At 40.5% G+C, this 19668-nt stretch overlaps 1 protein-coding gene across 2 annotated transcripts in view; it reads left to right on the top strand.

Annotated features, from left to right (window-relative positions):
- Nucleotides 1-19668, top strand: part of Cntnap5 (contactin associated protein family member 5) — a 1003093-nt gene that overhangs the window by 947541 nt on the left and 35884 nt on the right. For both annotated transcript variants that reach the window (XR_005092927.1, XM_037211054.1), the window contains one exon: nucleotides 2167-2251. Coding sequence is in view for 1 of the 2 variants with exons in the window: in XM_037211054.1 (XP_037066949.1) it covers nucleotides 2167-2251 (85 nt within the window). In the remaining variant the exon portion in view is untranslated. The remainder of the gene's footprint in view (nucleotides 1-2166; nucleotides 2252-19668) is intronic.

Here is a 19668-nt window from a genome sequence, read left to right as displayed (position 1 = left end):
ACATATGAACATTTTTAGTACCTTTATATTTTCTGTGCTCTTCACAAATGAAAAAAGGAAGTAGAACACAGAGAGAGCAATAAGATGTATGTGTTTTCCTCCTCTGTCTACGTAATTTTCACCAATTTACAGTCAATACTAAGCAGCCACTTGCTGTTTGCAAAGTGCTGAAGAGAGCAGGAAAAAAAAAAAAAAAAAAAAAAAAAAAAAAACTAGAGCAGAAACTTTACGTTTTGATCCTTAAGTCTGTTTATTGGCTCAGAAAGACAGCAGGTTTGTCTTCCGGACCATCCTTACACCCTCTCAATCTAATCTATATTTCTTTTTCGTCATTTGTAAAAAGCTGTTTAGTGTAAACAAACAAGCACAACAACAACAAAAAGCAGGCCCCTGGTAGATCCTTATTTCCTGGTTGGCCAGTAAGGAACATTTCAGGAATGCTGCCTACCTGTCAGAGGGAAAGGACACTTAGCCACCAAGATCACAAGACTCCTGGCTTTCCCCATAATCTTAATTTAGCTGTTCAAGTTGCCTTTTCAAGGACAGAGAGACAAGCCTGGTTATTTGAAGACAAGAATAGAGATCCCAAGTCCAGAAACAACATGGCCATGGACAGCTGTTAAAATACTAATATGTGGCTTGACTAACTTATTCGTCTTTGTGACTTCTCTGTCACTAGGTTAAACTATGTCATAGCATTGTAAGGAGAAAGGCATTTGGAAGTATGCATCTGTGTCACATTTCATATATTCTTTACTAAAAAAGAAATTATAGTTTAATTCACAAAACAGTGATATAGAGTTAAATCACACACCATGGGTCATAGTTTGTACTAAAGTCTTGGATAAATGACAAGATCAGGAGGTTCCTGAAGAGAGTAACTCTTAATGGATATATATAGAAAGAGAGTTGTGAATGAAGGAACTGAATGGAAGGATTAGATATTAGTCCTGATCCATTTGATTTTCCCCAAGCAGAGCAAACTCACTCACCTCGCTGTATTACTGTTTGTCTTCATTTCTAGCATATGTCGTAGAAAATGATGAGGATAGAATCATTTGTATGTTCAGAGTTGGAGGGTGGGTGTCAGTGTGCAGTTGATAAAGCATTTGCCTTGTCAGCCTGAGGATCTGAGTTCAGATCCCAGAAGCATTGTAGCAATCGAGGAGAGATGACAAACACATGCTTGTAATCCCTGTGATGTTGAGAGAGACAAGGTGATCCCTGAGAGCTGGCTAGACAGGTAGCCTAGCCTGTTGGATGCAGTTCTGGGCCAAAAAGAGAGCCAGTCTCAGCCAAAAAGTGGAAGGCACCTGAAGAATGGCACCTGGGGTTGTCCCCTGGCTTTTATGTCCATATACATGTGTGTGTGTGTGTGTGTGTGTGTGTGTGTGTGTGTGTGTGTGTGTGTGTGTGTACTCTTTCCCAAATAATAGAGATTGGAGGAATCTGTTGTCTCTCTAGATTGAGAAAAATGGGGATAGATTGGTGGTGCAGCCCAGGAAGGAGAAAGAGGAGGGAGCAAACCAGAACCAGCAGTGTATGAAGCCAGAGGTGATGGCTAAGGGAGGACCCTGGAAATCAAGACCTGGAGCACCTAGCGGTGACTTCTGCTGAGCCTGGCAGTGGGATGTGATCAGCCAGCTCTGGCAGTGTCAGCAATATGTGCAGCTTTCCTCAAGTGCTTACCCAACTATGTTCCATGAAGAGCAAGCTCTGCAGTCCACACCGGAAAACAGGTCAGGGTTAGGGAGGAAGAGAAAATGGTGTTGGCTTCAAAAATAAGAGGGGAGGAAGAAGTAAAATGTGCAGTACTGCTGGGTCCCATCTAATGTGCCACAGCAGATGCCAGAAGGGCATCTCTGTTTACTTGTTTTCAGTAAAGAATTTGGTGAAAAATTCTCTGTGAGGAGAAAATACTTGACAATAGGCCTGTCTGTGGGATCTCTGGGGGAATGTAAGCATGTCAAAGACCTTGTTTTACAAGGAAGAAAGAAAGGGTACTTTATGTGCATCATGGGACAGCTTGTGGGACATTTTGAATCTTTCTTGTGAGAAAACCCCTGAGAAGAATCTACCTGTGTAAGACTGTAATCTGTTTACAAAAGGGATTGTTTTATGCCTTCTGAAAACCTTGACTGATGGCATTATTTTGTTTTCCTACAGGTGGACCAACAACTTTTCAGCTATAACTTCTCCCCAGACGTTGAGTTCAGGACAGCAAGATCACTTACTCTAGGCAAAGTCACAGGTCTGTTTCTCTGTCCTATACTTTTCAATGGATGTTGTTAAAATTAATAAACTAGTAGTCTTTGTTGGTGTGGTCAGCGATTCACAGCTGCAGACATTACCCCCTTCTGTAGTCTCCATACAGGTTTTGGAAGAGGTTTGACACACACATATGGCAGTGGTGCAGATGTCATTTATATCTGCTTTATTGTTTGGTTAGTTCGTTGTTAGTTATTTGTGGTAATTATTTTGTTGGTTAAGTGTCAGTGATTGGGCAGAAAGGTAAACAAAAAGTAAAATAATATTTTAATTTAAATTTTACATTTATTAATTATTTTTTTAGAAAGTCAACTTTTTACTTGAATTTCCTTAGTTCTAAACTAAAGGGATGAAGTAGGAAGCTGAGCAGCAGGATGAGGATTGAAATCTCCATTAGAAGAGTGGGTTCCCTTCTTGTTCTCATACAGGTTTTGTGAATTTTCACTTTCTGTTGGAGACCATTTATTGCCTGTACAGCACTGAACTTTTCATACGTTCCTGAAGAATAGGATATTTTAAACAATATCCAGTCTTTAACAATGACTTTTAGACCTTGAATATATTTGTTTACAACAATGTGGGTAACAGGCCATTGCTTTGGTCACAATTTGGTCAATCTTTCCTTTTAACTTACTTTTTCCTTTTTTAGCCTCATGTATTACCTTGTGTAGAACACACAACTAAGTTTAATTTTAGGTATTGAACATGCATACATGTACAATGTGTGATGTGTGCACATTCACATGTGTGACTGTGGGCAAGCATGTGGCATCGGATGCTTTTGGAGATCAACAACCTTGTTTGAGCCAGGACCTTTTGTTCTGTGCTTTGTGCACAAATGGAGAGCATCCTGGTTTATGAGCTTCCAGGATTCTGTCTTCTCCTCCTGCCATTCATAAGAGAACTGGAATTTCAGATACCTGGACTAGTAAGTCTGGCTTTACTTGGGTTCTGAAGATTGAAACTCAGACTTTCAAGAAGCTATCATCTCCCTAGCTCCAGTGTTTGTTTGGTTTTGTTTTTTATCTATCTATATAATCTGGAGATCTATGCTTTACAAATTAGTAAATGCAAGTCTTTTTCAGATTTTAAAATCACTTGTACATTTGGACTTCTACCTGCAGCCTTATTTCCTACTCAGTCAGCTATTTTTGTGACTCTCTCAGGTTCTCTGTGGTTGTGTTGGTCACAGTACAGTTTAGAAAACATTTACAACTTTGGGTATCTTAAGCAGGAATGGACAACATAAATCATTTTCTTATGAAATGTTTTCAGCCCTCAACTCTGAGTCTTGACAGCACCTTTTGGAATGGCTTCTCACAAACTCTGAGGGTCTTTGTGGCAAGTGTAGAGTGCTCTCCTTTACATACTAATCCCCAACTAGAAGCTGCTCTAACTCATACAGAATGGAGATTTACAAGGCAAAGAAGACATTCTCTGAAAAATGGCTGCAGAAAATATTTCTTTAACAGTGGAGCAGCTTAGATTGGACAGTGATCCACTGTTTCTCCAGTCTTCTAGATTCATTAAGAATATGACATTTCCAGAACATCATGTGAATGCACAATAAGTCTAGAAAATGTCAATTTTAGTTTCCCAAAGTGACAGACAGATGAATCAATCAATATGAATGACTTTTGAATTGGTTTTTTCCTACCCCATCCCCACAAGCCTAATAATAATACTGTAATAATAAAAATGCTGCTTCTGAAGCTGTTTATTCTGGTTCACTAATGTGGCCCTGGTGAGTTTTAACTTCCCGTTCTCTATATCTTAGACATTTCTGCTTTGTAAAAAATGTCATTTTCTCCTTTCTGAGCCAAATCTTTTTGATATATATTTTTTCTCTCTTAAAGTCCCTGAATTATAAACTTTTATCTGAAGCAAGGTATTTATCTCACCTTGAGTCTTGGAAGATCATTTTGCTAGACAGTTGAAGGGTGTTATATTTCAGATGGGAGGTGAAGGAGAAAGACAGAGAGAGCTCATGTGCACTCTGGGTATAGAGGCAGAAGCACTGGCTCATGACTGCTACCAATGCACAGCTCTGCTAGCTCTGCATCCACGATGTTATGATAGGAACTTGCAACTGTCTGCATGAGGAGAGATCACACTGTAGAAATCACAAGTGCACATGCCAATCACTGTTATCCTTCTTATAAGCTGATATGAAAATGCAAAATTTATCAGTGAGTACACACCTCCCCAGTTGTCTGCTGGCTTCAGAGGATGCTCCTACAATCTCTTGGTAGTTGGTTCTACTTTTGGAAGTTCTTAATTCCTCCACACCAGCACACAGAGCTGCTTTGATTATATGTTCTTAAGCATAAGAAATTTGGTGTGTGGGTTGATGTTGTGCAGTTGTATGTGTCTGGTTGTACATTTCTTATTAAAGTTTCCTGTTTAATATTTTTATACTTTCTGAGTCTATTAATTAGTTCCTATGTATCTTTGTGTCTAGACACATACAGAATTCATCTTTCTTCACTAGTTCTCAGATTCTAGATATATCAACTATTGATTCTTTCACATTCTATGTATTCAACTCTTTGAGATCTGAATTCTGTCAACTTTGGACTTTCTAATTTCACCTTCACATAATTTAAAAACATTGACTGCTGTCAAAACAGTATAAATTCTAAGCATATAAAACCCTCTTGTTTTTGCCCATGGCTTTGTCTGTGTGTGTGTGTGTGTGTGTGTGTTTGTGTGTGAGGGGGAAGGGGAGGTGACTGTGGGTGCATGCCATTTAGTACTTGGTTCAGCAAACCAAACTAAATTCAGGTTTATCAGGCTTGCATGGCAAGGACTTCAGCTACAGAGCCACTTTGGAACCAGTTTTTACTTACTTTTAATCTTCTGATGTTTTAATTCCTTCAGGTGTGCTTAACTACAATTAACATAATATGTGAACCATTTTCTTGATAATGTTTTCTTTTCATTTTTAAAACTAAAATTCTATGGTTTGGCCAATGAAACTGTTAATTAAGAACACCTGTTGTCCTTGCTTATTTCTTCTTGGTTTCAATCTGTTTGTAAAGCATGTGGGTAACTGTTATCAAACACTCTCTCTCTGCTGGTCCCACCTCCTGACTCTCTGGGGACCTGATTCTGTAACTAGCTGTCTTCTAAATATTTCCTCTGGCAGCTTCTTATTCTGTGTATACTGTGTGTGAGTGTGCAGGAATGTGTGCTCATCCATGTGCTGACACACACATGTACAAACACATACTTACATATTTAGTTGGAACTGTTATCTGAGAACCTGAAGCATGGAAAATGGAGCATTTCCTTCCTGATAAGATTCAGACATTTTCTATCAGGTGCCACATGGAAGCACTGATTAGGATAATTTCAGTCTCTCATTATTTTCATTCCTGGGTAGAACAGGAGTATGAATTTGAATTCTTGAAGCTCAATGGCATTAAAGCTTTTGGTAGAGTTTTTCAGGATAAATATTGTTAATGTTAATACTATGCTATATAGTAGTTTATTTTATTAATCCTTTGATGATTTTATGATTGGCTCATATTCACCCTCATTGCTCTCTCCTACACTTCTTGCTTAATTTTTTCTTCTTTCCAAGTCCCCAGGAAACACATTGCTTATTCCTAAACTATAATTTGTTTACATTCTTCTGGTTTCTCTTGTCCTATGTTTTCAAAGTATTTTGTGTCACTGAATCCTCAATTCAACTGACAGTATAAATCTAAGGGGAAAGTTCACTAAAGCTTTCACATTATCAATCTCAGACTCATGTGTGTGTGTGTGTGTGTGTGTGTACATGTGTGTGTGTGCACATGTGTGTGTGCCTCTGTGTGTGTGTGCACATGTGTGTGTGTGTGTGTGTGCCTGTGTGTAGACAAAAAGATAAGTAGTGACATTCAGGTTTAGTCCATGTTAATTTTTGAGTCAGAGTTATAGAGTGTACCAGGCTAGCTGATCAGTAAGTCCTAGAATCTGCCTCTCTGTCTCCCTAATGTTCACTCATAGACACATGCCCCCAGGTCTAGCTTTTTTCATCTGTTCAGTGATCAAAAGGAGCAGTCTGGGTTATGATTGAGTAGACAAATCAATAAACTTCCCCACTCTTCTAAATAGAAAACATTTTCCCGAAGCCAGATAGTCTTCCTCCACACCCAAAATGCTGTTAGGATAATGATTTGGGATCACCATTAAGCTCAAATCTGTGGCCTGTGAATGATCGCTACCTGAAAATGAAAGGAGCCCTATGAGTATCTGGCCCATGATCAGCGAGACACAGTTAGCCTGAGAGAAAGTCAGAGGAGGGTGGGGCAGAACACAGAGTAAGCTCTGTATTCACTGACCTAATGACCTGGGTTTAATCCCCAAAGCCCACCTGATAGAAGAGAACTGAGTCCTAAAAGTTTTCTCCTGACTTCTACACATGTGCATGGCACTTGTGTCTCCCCTCCCAAATAAACAAATGCAATTTTTAAATTAAAAGCAAAAGGAAAGAGAGCAAAGGAATGGCGGCCCCGGGCTTCAGAGCAGCACAGAAATATAGGAAACGAGAATGGTTTGGACAGAAGTGAGTGGCATGGCACAGACGAAGCAAGGAGAGGGCAGAAGTGGGTAATCAGCCCTGATGACAAATGCCACCCACGCCATGATTTTAGAAAAGATTACTCCGAGGGACACTTTCTACTGTAACATACAGATCTGCAAGCATTTTTCATAGTAGATTCTAAGGGAAAATTGCGTATACAATTTGTCTCAGTTTTCTTTAAGAGCATTCCATTTCAAAGCCGAACCAAATTTGTTCATTTTCTTTCTGTGAAAGGAAGGAGCAATTCACTGGCCTAAAGTCTGGTGATTTAGTGCACACTCTGTATCAGCCCTGGTGCTCTAGGCACCATGATAAATAGAATAGATTAGTTTCTGAGGGCTTCTGAGATGGAGACACGAGCCTACGAGGAGAGTCAATGCCACTGTCCACATCAAAACTGAGGTGGGGCTGGCGAGATGGCCCAGTGGGCAAAGGTCCCTGCCACCAAGCTTGGCAATCTGAGTTTGAGCTCCAGGACCTCCATGGTAGGAGGAAAGAACTAATTTCCCACAATGTCCTCTAAACTACTTGTATGTGCTGTAACATGATGGTACACACATCACAAAATAAATAAATGATAAAGTCGAGGTATGTTGGCTCTCCATGAATGAAGACACTTTTCTATGGCAAGTCATAAGATGTTACTAAGTTTGATTTTTATTTGCTCACTGTCATTTTATTTAACTCTCCAAATATTTTACCTGGTTATAGGAAATATGCTGTTAATGACACTAAGAGAAAGCCACATTAGGGACCAATGAAGTAACTCAGCACATTAAGGGATTGCTGTGAATGGGAGCCCCAGAACCTGTGTAATTTTGTGGAAGCAGAGTGGATACCTCCAGGTGCCTGGCCAGCCAGCCTAGGCTGACTGGTGAGCTCCAGGGCAATAATGAAACTGTAAAATAAAGGAAACAAAAATGAAAAGAGAGAAGCGTAGACAGTGTCTGGGAAATGACAAGTAGGGTTGTTCTCTGGTACACGTACACACACACTGTGGTGGTTTGTAAGAAATTGGTCCCCAAAGGAAATGGCACTATTAGGAAGTGTGGCCTTGCTGGAGTAGGTATGGCCTTGTTGGAGGAAGTGTGTCACTGTGGAGGTGAGCTTTGAGGTTCCATATGTGCTCAAACTGCAGCCCATGAGACAGACCGCTCCCTGTTGCCTGTAAAATGTGTCACTGTCAGCTACTTCTCCATCACCATGTCTCCCTGCACTCTGCCATGTCCCACCATGATGATAATGGACTGAACCTCTGAATTATAAGAGAAATACCCCCAGGTAAATGTTTTCTTCTGTAAGAGTTGCCCTTGTAACTCAAATTCTAAGATGGTCTTGTAATAAAATCCCAGGAGCATGATATTGGGGCAAATATTAAAAGATCAGAGATACAAAGGAACAAGTTACTGTCACGTCTCTCCTCACCAACTCCATAAATCCTCTGACTGAAATCCTTTGAGTCCTCACCAGAAAGGCTCCAGCCAAAAGAGTCTCTTACTGAAAGGGATGCTTCTGCCGAAAAGCCCTTAGTTCCTGTCTCCTCATACCTTTTATACCTTTCTTCACCTGCCCATCACTTCCTGGGATTAAAGGCATGTGTGCTTCCCAGTACTGGGATTAAAGGTGTGTGCCACCACTGCCTGGCTCTTTTCTCTCCTAGACTGAGTCAACCTCATATAGTTCAGGGTGGCTTTGAACTCACAGAGATCCAGACGTATCTCTGCCTCCTGAGTGCTAGGATTAAAGGTGTGTGCCACCACTGGCTGGCCTCTGTGTTTAATATATTAGCTTATTTTGTTCTCTGATCTTCAGGCATATTTTATTATGGTTCACAAAATATTACCACATGCCCTGGTCATGGTGTCTCTTCACAGAAAGAGAAACTCTAACTAAGACACTCACACTAATGCACACATGTGTATATTCATACATACAACCACAAACCCATACATATATACCAAAAAGAAATAGATAAAGTAACATTTTACAAAGAAGGAGACAGAAACATATTTAAGCAAGTCAATCATTTGAACAAAGCCATCTCTTTCTGGAGAATTCCCTAATGTCTCAGAAAGTACCATTGGGCAGTCGTCAGAATCAACTCACCTGTGTGTTGTAATGCCTTTGTTTAATTTATCCTTTCATAAAAACCAATAGATCTTAGAATTAAAAAAAAAATTGAAGTTCCTAAAGGAAAACAAAACAGCAACCTATAGCAACTGCGGCAGCATTAGAATTGGTGGAGACTTTTCTGGGTGGGGATTGAACCCAGGGCCTGCACTTGATGGGCAAGTGCTGTATTTCTTTGCCTACCTCCAGACCAACTCTGTCCTAATATATTTTCCCTGGGAGTCACATGTAAAGGCTTGTTATCACTGTTTTCCTAAGAAGTGACTTCTGCATGATCTACAGATTTAGGGGAAAAGTACCCTTTAAAATAGAGAAACATGTAAATGTCAGATGGAAATAGCCACAATGATACAATTCTAAATTGGCATTAAGATGGCATTCAGAGCATGCTGGCAGGGATTTGTTTCTGCAGGTAGCAATGACAACCCTCCCTGCTTGGGGAATTTGTAGCTCAAAGCTTAAACCCGGGAGAGACATTATTTCTAAGGGCTAAATGGGCTAAATATTTGCTCATGTGGCTTCCTGCATCCACTTGACCCTAAAAAAGCCACATAGAAATGAGATGAATTCCATCTTACCCTGCATGGAACCCCATTAATCAGAAAATCATAGAGCAATGAGAGATAAACTTCAAATGCTTTTGATCTGGTAAGCTGAAGCAATTTTAACAGTGCCTATTAACAAACAGGGTTGTTCAGTTCTTGGAGTTCTTTCATTTGTATTTCAAGTCCACAGCATCTTCCTCGGCAGCATAGCATAGCTGAGTGAAAATCCTGAGTGTTCTATACAGCTTATAGATGATGACAAAGAGGAGGTTTACACTATCAATGAAAGGTGTGTTCCTTGAAGTGCTCATTTTGAAGGACTATAATTTCATTTTGATTGTGTGCACAGTTGGACTTTCTTATGATTAAGGTCTGGTGCAGTCTATATAAGAGCAAGAAACAAAATTACAAACTGGATGATGATTGGCATGTATGATGTCATGTGTTTCTACATGGCTGTGTGTGTTGGTTATTTGTGTGAATACTTCTGCAGATGCGCCTGTCACAGATGTGTGTGGAAGTCAGAGGGCAGTCTTGGATGTTGGCCCCTGACTTCCACGTTAGGTCAAGGGTCTCTTGTTTACCACTGAATACAGAAGGTCAGCGGGCTAGAAAACTTTAAAGGATCCTCCTCAGTCTTCCTTGTCTCAAAGGAAAAGCCTCTTGTTTCTACCCACATATTACTGTTTGTGGGTTTTGAGGAGTATGCCCACACAGTAACTGCTTCACCCACTGAGCCATCTACTAAGCTGGGTTTCTGAGTTTTAAAGGTTATACAAATACTAAAGGGAACTGACTTTATAATGTATCTACCAAGGCTACTTTAAAGGGGACTTCCAAAGAGGAATGGTTAGATTCTGAATGAATGTGTCTCTCCAGCACATTGGGAAGTAGGTGTTGCTCCCAACCTGTTAATGTCTTAAGGATGTATCACATCCAGGTCAGCACAATGCTGAGGGAAAATCTGAGTGTGAAGTCAGGTTAACTTACAGAATTCTGATGAATTCAGAAACACAGATGGCACAATAATTCAGTCTTTCCAGACCTGTCTGGTTGTTTCTGACTCCACATGACTCCACTACCTTCTTTGTGTGGATTCAGTCTTAGACAGAATTTTAGTGACAAAAATGATGAGATCAGCCACCCAGGGCTTAAACACATTGTATCCTCTTGAAGGAAAATCTCTCCTTTGGGAAAAAAAAATTTCCAAGGTAAGTTCTGGAATGAATATGCAGATATCAGTTTGTCAACTGACAACCCTGAACTGTTACAATGCCCAGGTGGTGGGCAGACACTGACTACCATGTCCTGATCATCCACCATCTCTAAGTATGAAGGAGAAAGGCTCACTTTGGTGTTAACTATTGTGGTGGTCTGAATGAGAATGCCCCCATAGGCTCATATATTTGAATACTTGATCAACAATTAGTGACCTGTTTGGGCCTTGTAGCCTTGTTTGAGGAAGTGTGCCAATAGGGGTGAGCTTCGAGGCTTCAAAAGTGCACACCATTCACAGCTAGCTCTCTCCCTCTGCTTTGTAGTTTTTGTCTCAACATTTAAGCTCTTAGTTAATGCTCCAACGCATGCCTACCTGCCTGCTGCCTTTCTCCCACAATGATGGTCATGGATTCACCCCCTGAAGCTGTAAGCAAATATCCAAATTAAATTCTTTATTCTCTATAGGTTGCCTTGGTCATAGTGTCTCTTTACAGCAATACAAAAGGAACTCTATCAACTATGTATGTTTGAAACAGGAAAGATGATGTCTGAACAGGAAATGCAGGTGCTCTTTTCAGGTAGCTATGGATTGTGAGAAGGAACAACCAACATTGATTCAAAAATAAAACAGAAGAAATTGGGTGCCGCTTCAGGAAGAACTGGGAATTGTGGGTAATCTTAGCCCTGGGATATGCTTGTCATTAACAATAGTCCAACTGAAGAAATTATATTTGAGACAATTTTAAACTTCTGTCTCTTTCGTTTTTATGTGGTCTGCATACGTGTGTGTGTGTGTGTGTGTGTGTGTGTGTGTGCTTGAGTTGTATACATGTGTGTCAGTACACATTTGTATGTATGTGTGATTGTGTGTGTGCAGGTATACATGTGAAGGCTGGAATGTGACATCAGAAGTCTTCCTTGATTGCTCTCTATCTTATTTACTGAGGCAAAGCTTTGCAGTTGAACACATGGTTCACCTCTACAGCTAGTCTAGCTAGCCAGTTTGCTAGATGAATCTTGTCTCCACCTTTTGAGGCTGGAATTAAAGGTGAGGCTGCCGCATGTCACCCAGCATTTATCTGAGTTCCTGAGATCCATAACTCCTCTCCTCATGTTTGCATGGCAAGAGCTTTTAACAAGAGCTACTTTTCCAGCACCAGAGAGACTCGTTTTCTTTTAAAAAGGTGTGTGTTATTTGCTTTGGAACGAGTTTATAGCTTTCCAAGTATCCTACTTACTTTTCTATTGCTGTGAAGCAACACCATGACCAAAGGCAGCATGGGTGGGTGGGGCGTTTGTTTGGCTTAGATATCATGAGAAAGAGTCCATTGAGGGAAGCCAAGACAGGAACTCAAACATGGCAGGAACCCGGAGGCAGAAGCTGATGCAAAGGCCTTGCTACTTATGGCTTGCTCAGCCTGCTTTATTATAAAATCCAAGACCTCCAGTGCAGGATTGGCACTACTAATAATGGACTTGAACTTCCCACATCAATCACTAGTTTAAAAAATGCCCTACAGGCTTGCCTACAGCCTGATTTTATGGAAGCATTTTCTCAGTTGAGGTTCCCTCCTCTCAGATGACTCTAGCTTATGCCAATTTGAAATAAATACTAGCCACCACAATTGGTCTGAGGTCAACTTGACACACAAACACATCACTGATAAATCATATCCTTTACCTTTTTGGTCATTCTTAAGATCACATGTTAATATCAACACCACAATATAAAATATTTTGCAAACTTAAATGTCCCACAGGCTTACAAATTCAAACACTTAAAAGTCCAAAGTTTCTTTAAAATATTCTAAAAATCTTTCTAAAATTCCAAAGTGTCTCCAAAATTTCAGTCTCTCACCTGTGGGCTCCTGTGAAATAAAAAATATGTTAAATACTTTCTTATTCCAAGAGGGGAGAACTAGGATACAGTCCTCAAAGCAGAACCAATCGAACACTAAACAACTCAGTGTCCAAGGTCTGGGATCTACTTACGATCTCCTGAGCTTCTCCAAAGAACCTGAATCTCTTCTCTGCCTCCACCTTCTGCAGCCCATACAGCCTGTTTGCTAGGCTGAGGATTGTGCCACTCCATGGCTGCTGCTGCTTCATTTTACAGCATGGGCATTGTCAAAGTCTGAGGTCTTCTGCTGCAACTGACTGCACTCTCACCAATAGCCTCTTCTGGGCTCTGTTCAAGGAGTCTATCAAAGCTGGGCCATGCCAAGCCTCAACTGTTCTCTATGACCCCTTAATGCCTTCAAAACCATTACTAACTAGGTTACTCTTATACTACCAAGTTTGGCTCCCAGCATGAGGTACAAACTTGTTCACCTCTGGAACACAGCTTCTGTGTGCTGACCCTGAGGAAACACTTGTCAGAAGACTTGACCTTCTTAATCTCCACTAATTTCTCAGTTTGACCAGCATTGATTGCCCTGCAAAGCAAAAGGTTTCAAGCTAGTGGTTCTCATATCTTGTCAATCACAGCCCCACTTGTCTAGACCCATAGAGTCTTAATTGAAACTATAATGACCCAGATAGAGTCTTTAAATGCCTCTCAAATTTCCCTTTGAAATTTTACAAGTGGGGCTTCTATCATCTGTTCTTCTCCCAGTACTCGATCTTTATCATCTATGGTCCTACAGGACAAGTTTTGACCACTCAGTGGTTTTTCCCATGACAAATTCCCAAGCCCTTCCACAATCCTCCCCAAAATTACGGCCAGGTCTGTCTCAGCAGTACCCCACAATCCTAATACCAATTTCTGTCTTAGTCTTGGTTACTACTGTTGTGACTAAACACCGGAACCAAAAGCAACTTGGGGTGGTGCTATTTTATTCACATTTCCATAAAATGGTTCGCAAAAAAAAAAAAAAAAAAAAAATCGTGAGGACTGGAACTCAAGCTGGAAATCTGGAGGCAGGAATGATGCAGGGGTCATGGAAGATTGCTGCTTATAGCTTTGCTCCTGTTGGCTTTCTCTGCCTGCTTTCTTATAGAACCCAGGACCACCAGCCCACAAATGGCACCACCAATAATGGGCAGGATCCTCTCTGATCAATAACTAAACAAGAAAAATGCCCTATAGGCTTGCCTACAGCATGATCTTATGAAGGCATTTTCTCAACTGAGATTCCCTCCTCATATTTATATTTATATATATTTATATCAACTTGAACTCTAGCTTGTGTCAGGTTGATATAAAACTAGCCATTACACCATGTGACTCTAATACAATATTTCAATCTAGATGCATAGACTTTAAAAAATAATTTCAATTTGTGTTTGTGCCTGGCCCTTCAAGACTAAAATACCCTTGGTTTGGATGTAGCCCATTGATGAGTTCCTGTCTGATATGCATGACAGCTGGGTTGATTTGCAGCAATGCATGAACTAACTGTGGTGGTGCATCTGAACAGTTGAGCTGTGGAAGCAGGACAATTAGAAATTCCAGGTCGTCTTTGGTTACTTGGGGAGCTTAAAGGCAGCTTGGCTGCATGAGAACTTGTCTCAAGGAATGCAATAATAGAAATAAAACAATTCCTAAACCACAGAGCCCTCCTGATTTGGATTACAATACTGTTTCCATGCTGCATCTGGATAATACTTAATTATGTTGTTTTTTCTGAGTCATGAAAGATCTTAGACTCATTAATCCAATTTGAACTTCTGTACCATTAAATGAAAACAGAAACCTGAAATACGATATTTCAGTAACCTTCATCTTTTCAGGTATATACTTCTTAGTTTTTGATCAAGGAAGACTAACAAGTGGATAATATGGGGTTGTTGTTGTTACTTTTTTAAAAGAAATTAACTACATTTTCCCCCATGAGATAACTTAGTTTTGTCTAATGCAGCAGAATTGTGAATTATCTCCTGGAGCAAAGATGTCAATGGCATGTTGTTTCCAAGTCAATTGTCCTTTGATGGGTGTAACAGTCACTCCTCTACTCCACAGAGGGACAGGCTCTCCAGGGTGGAGTTAGGCTTACATATTTGTGCCTGGCTGTGGTAGTAAAGGGTGTTTTGTGTGACTGACCAGACTGTAGGTGGCATGACTATTATTTATCAAAATTTCAAGTTTGTTGTCTTTAAACAAAAATTATGAATTATTACTATGAGCCACATAATGTTGTAGGACATATAGGCCAAGCACTAATAAATGATTTCTTTTATTTCAGTGCTTTTAAAAAAGATTTGTTTCTAATAATGTGTATGAGTGTGAGTGTATGACTGTATAGACATCATCCCTGAATCAGGAGTTGTTAGCCACCACACATAAATGCTAGGAACCAAACTCAAGTCTTCTGCCAGAGCAATATGTGTTCATAATGACAGAAACACTCCTTTGGTTCCAAATGTTCTGTTTAATTCAAAATTACTTCTTTCTAAGTAATGTCATCAGGTTGAGGTGAAGTTGAGAATATTAATGTTTTTCAAATTTTGTAGTGTTTTTGTAAATTTTTTCTCCCTAGATTTTCCCTTACTACACCCAAATAATAATTCTAATATAAATGGAACATCTTTAGATTACTAAGATTAGAATAAAGTGTGCATTTTTCATCATTATCTGATAACATACTGCTATGAGGTAGGTGCAAGCTCATTTTTTTTGTTTGCATTGATTCATGTTTTATCTCACTATAACACAAGGGGATAAACACTGTCATTATTTGGACTTTGAATATGGAGTTGGAAGTGGAGAGATGACTCCATGGTTAAAGTACTTGCGATGCAAACATGAGGATTGAATTCAGATACCCAGAACCCAAGAAAAAAGCAGGGCATCAGAGCAGACTTCCCTAAACCCTGTGTTCTTTTGAAGTCAGGGACAGACAGATCCTGAGGTCTTGCTGCTCTATAGAGACAAATCAGTGAGCTCCAGGTCCACTGAAAGCTTGCCTAAGAAAAAATGGTAAATTACTCAGTGGTTAAAAGTACTTGCTGGTCTTCCAGGAGTTAGGTTCTCAACACCTGGTTCTTGCATTTTACAGTTTTGTTTAATACAGCTCTGTAGTGGGTAGCCATTCCAGCTTGGATCTGGAAGTTCCAACCCCCATTGAGACTCTGGCAACTGTCACGCCTATGAGGCAGGGCCAGAGGAGGTGCACAGAGAGAGCACTGGCCTGTCCAGCTCTCGGGTCTCCAGGCGCCTCCCCTGGCCCGGCCTCGTAGGCGTTACAGTTGCCAGAGTCTCAATGGGGGTTGGAACTTCCAGATCCAAGCTGGAATGGCTACCCACTACACAGCTCCATGGAGTCTGATGCCTCTTCTGTTCTGGATAGGCAACTGCTTCTAGACACACAGTCATAGAGAAACAATTAGAATAAAATGATTCTTTATAAAAGTATGGTGGAGAGTGGTTAAAGAAGACCCTTGCCGTGGATGTGCGTACTCACCACACTCATTCACAGGCAACACATCTGTACATACACACATACACCTGCATGCACATGCAGACATCACTATCAGACACAAACACACACACACAAACAAACAGAGAAGTGGGTAGGAAGAGAGAGATGGGGAGAGGGAAATGAAGAGGGAGAAGGAGAGGGAAAGAGGAACTGAGTCATCTAGGTTAGGAATTTGCCCAGTTTCACAATGCAGTAGGTAGTAGATGTAAGATTTAAAGGCAGGGATTTCAGTTTCCTAATCAATCTTGCTTCATTTCAATTGTCAGGGAATAGCATCCCTAACAAGAATAGGCACAAAGTGATGGTCCACACACACTTTTCTGTCTGAGAGCTCTTTCATTCTGCATGAGTACTCTTTAGAACTGGTGAGGTGAATGCCCCAGGTAGTGTAGGACGTTAATCATGAAACAAATTTCCTGGAAATCATGTTTTGGAGTGAGCCCTGGATTTCTCTCATCAATCCCTCCTGGCTAATGTGACAAAGACAAATGGTCTGTTCTGTGAACTTAGGTGATCATGTACATGGTTTGCTTGACTTATACTAGAAGCTCAGCAAAATATCACAGCACTAATGGTGATCATGACCTTGATGATGTGAGAGGTTCTCCATCCACATTGTCCAAAGAAAGAGTGATACTGGACTCTTTAGTTATGATTCAGAGCTAGGTGTTTTATAAGTGAAAGAATGTGACTTCTGCCTTTCATATAATTAAACTGAAACTTCACTTTCTCTGGTTGGGGTCAGAGTGAACAGAACATGATGATTGGTAACTAGAGGAATAGGGTATAGACAATAGTAATTTTCTGATCATTAAGCCATCTTTAAAGAATTAAACCTGAGAACTGGGGATATAGCTTAATCATCACATGATATATATATATATATATATATATATATATATATAGGCTTCTCACTCAGATGCATATACAATACACATGCGAAACCACACACACACACACACACACACACACACACACACACACACATTTAGAAAAGAAATGGAGAGTGTTTATCTAGCATCCAGGCAACCCTTGCTTTGATCCTCAGCATTATGTAAATGGTATATGCTGTCACAAACCTGTAATCACACACTCAGGAAAAGGGGGCAAGTATATCATAATTTCAAGGTCATCTTTAACTACATAAAGACATCATGGCCTCTCTGGGCTATGCTTGACTTTATCTTAAAAACAAAAAAAGGTGAACCTGGTTAATCACATCTAGCGTTATTTGGGCTTCTATTTTCTATAGCAAAGCTGCTGCTAATAGATTCTAACAGTGGGTATTTGGTGGGCTAGAATTAAAATCACAGAATATACTCTGATGTTTGAAGATTTTAGATATTATTTCTGTCTTTCTCAGCATGGTGTAATTATGAGGTTCCAAATAGAGGACCTGAGACTTATTTATGGATTTACCCTCTTACTAAATAGTTACACTATTGGCATCATATACTGTTCTTTGTAATTGTCAAAAAGCATGTATACACCGGTGTGGGCATATGTGTATGCATGTGTGTCCTTTGCATGTATGGATGTATGCATGGACACGTGGAAGTGTGTGTGTGTGTGTGTGTGTGTGTGTGTGTGTGTGTGTGTGTGTGTGTGTTAGCAAATGTGTATATGCATGTGTGTGCAGGAAGAACTTGAAAATCATCATATTCTATCATAACTCATTCTGGTGCAGTGTCATGCTCGGCAGACTGGACCTTGGATCTCCAGTATTCCCTATACATATCTTTATTCTTACAGTGATACATGGCAGTCACGTGAAAAGCAAATGGATTTGGAATTAAATAGCTCTGGGTTAAAATTTTGAAGGCCACTTGGCTAGACTCGTCACCGCTAAAGTGACCTCTGTAATGAGTAATATCGATTACACACTTGGCAGAATCTAGAATTGCTTAAGGAGCAAAGTGAAGTGAGAAGACTCACCCTCAATGTGGGCAGCATCATTTCATGGCTAAGGGCCTGGGCTGGATAGAAAGGATAAGGAGAGCTGAGCACTAGAGTTCATCTCTCTCTGCTTCCTGACTGTGAATGTGATGAGCCCAGCTGCTTTATCCTGCAGCCCTGACTTCCCTGCCATGAATGCCTGGACCTTCAAGCTGTAAGCCCAAATTAAGCCTTTCTTCCTTAAACTGCTTTATCACATCAACAAAAAAAAATGTAACTAATACAACCTCTATATGCCTCAGTTTCCTGATGTGTGCTGCAGGGATAGAGATACTTCCTTATTGGATTTGTGTGAAGGTAAGTTATCAGATATGTAAAGTGTGGAGCGATGCAGCATTTTACAAAAAAAGTTGTTCCTAAGCTTGCACAACAGTGCTGTCTTTTAATCTTTCTTGCTGGGATTTTTCTTCCTGGCCGGTGGCACTGCTATTGACTTGTTCACCCTTTGCCTGGGGAGTCTGACCTAGAATTGTAAATGTCAACGCTGACCAGGTAATGAACTGAAGAGAACTCTTGGAATAGTGATAAACTCTCTGAGCAACTTTGGAGGGTCCCATTAACTGCTGAGTTAGGGCACACATCATAACACGTTTTAAAACTACTGTGTTGCCTTTCCCCTTGAAGATGTCCAGTCCTGTTCTTCTGATCAACATTGGAGCAACCTGATCACAGGAAGAAATAAACAGATCCGCTTACCATGGAGTGAACCCTAGTTGGAACCTGCAGAGTGGTTGTGTGAATTATTTATCTCATTGCTGTGATCAAATACTTGTCCTGAGACTTATGGCAGGGCAGTCAGTGTAGAACTGGGAAGCAGATGGTCACATTGTATTTGCAGTCGGGCAGAAAGGAATGGATGTTGGCACTCAGCTCTTTTTCTCCATTTTTATTCAACCCAAGACCCTGGCCCATGGAATAGTGCTGTCCACAGCAGGGGTTGGTCTTCCACTTCAATTAACCCAATCTAGAAACTCCCTTACAGTTGTACACAGGGGCTTGTCTCCTGGTGACTCTCCATCCTGTCAAGTTGACTTTCAGTAAATACCATCACAGTACTAATCTTCTATTCTTCTACAACTGCTGAGAACTAACCCCCACTAACCAACCCCCATACCAACCCTTGAATTTTCTCCATATTCCTGTCTTACATTTCTTACCCACTTCTCTCCTGGGAAAGCTGTAGTCTTTGTGTTATCCTTCTTGTCCACCCTCTTCTTGTTGCACAGGGCTTTATGTTCTGTGCATGATTTACTCTATAATTCTCTTCATTAGTGTATTGCAGATCGAGTGCAGAAGGGGGGCTGCATTCATTCCATTGATTTTTAAAATTTATACATTTCCTTTCAGTTTCCATGATTAAAATACCATAACAAGAAGCAGAGTGCCAAAGAGGTCCCCAGAAATCCACAAAGATACCTTCACTATAGACTACTAACAAAGGTAGAGAGAGTGCCTGAGCTGACCTACTCTGGTGATCGGATGGCCAAACACCCTAACTGTCATGATAGAACTCTCATCCAGTGACTGATGGTAGTAGATGCAGAGATCCATGGCCAAGCCC

This window comes from Peromyscus leucopus, chromosome 15 (assembly GCF_004664715.2).
Source record: "Peromyscus leucopus breed LL Stock chromosome 15, UCI_PerLeu_2.1, whole genome shotgun sequence".
Classification (NCBI taxonomy): domain Eukaryota; kingdom Metazoa; phylum Chordata; class Mammalia; order Rodentia; family Cricetidae; genus Peromyscus; species Peromyscus leucopus.
The sequence above is the reverse complement of the archived record's forward strand: the minus strand, read 5'-3'. Positions and strand labels throughout refer to the sequence as shown.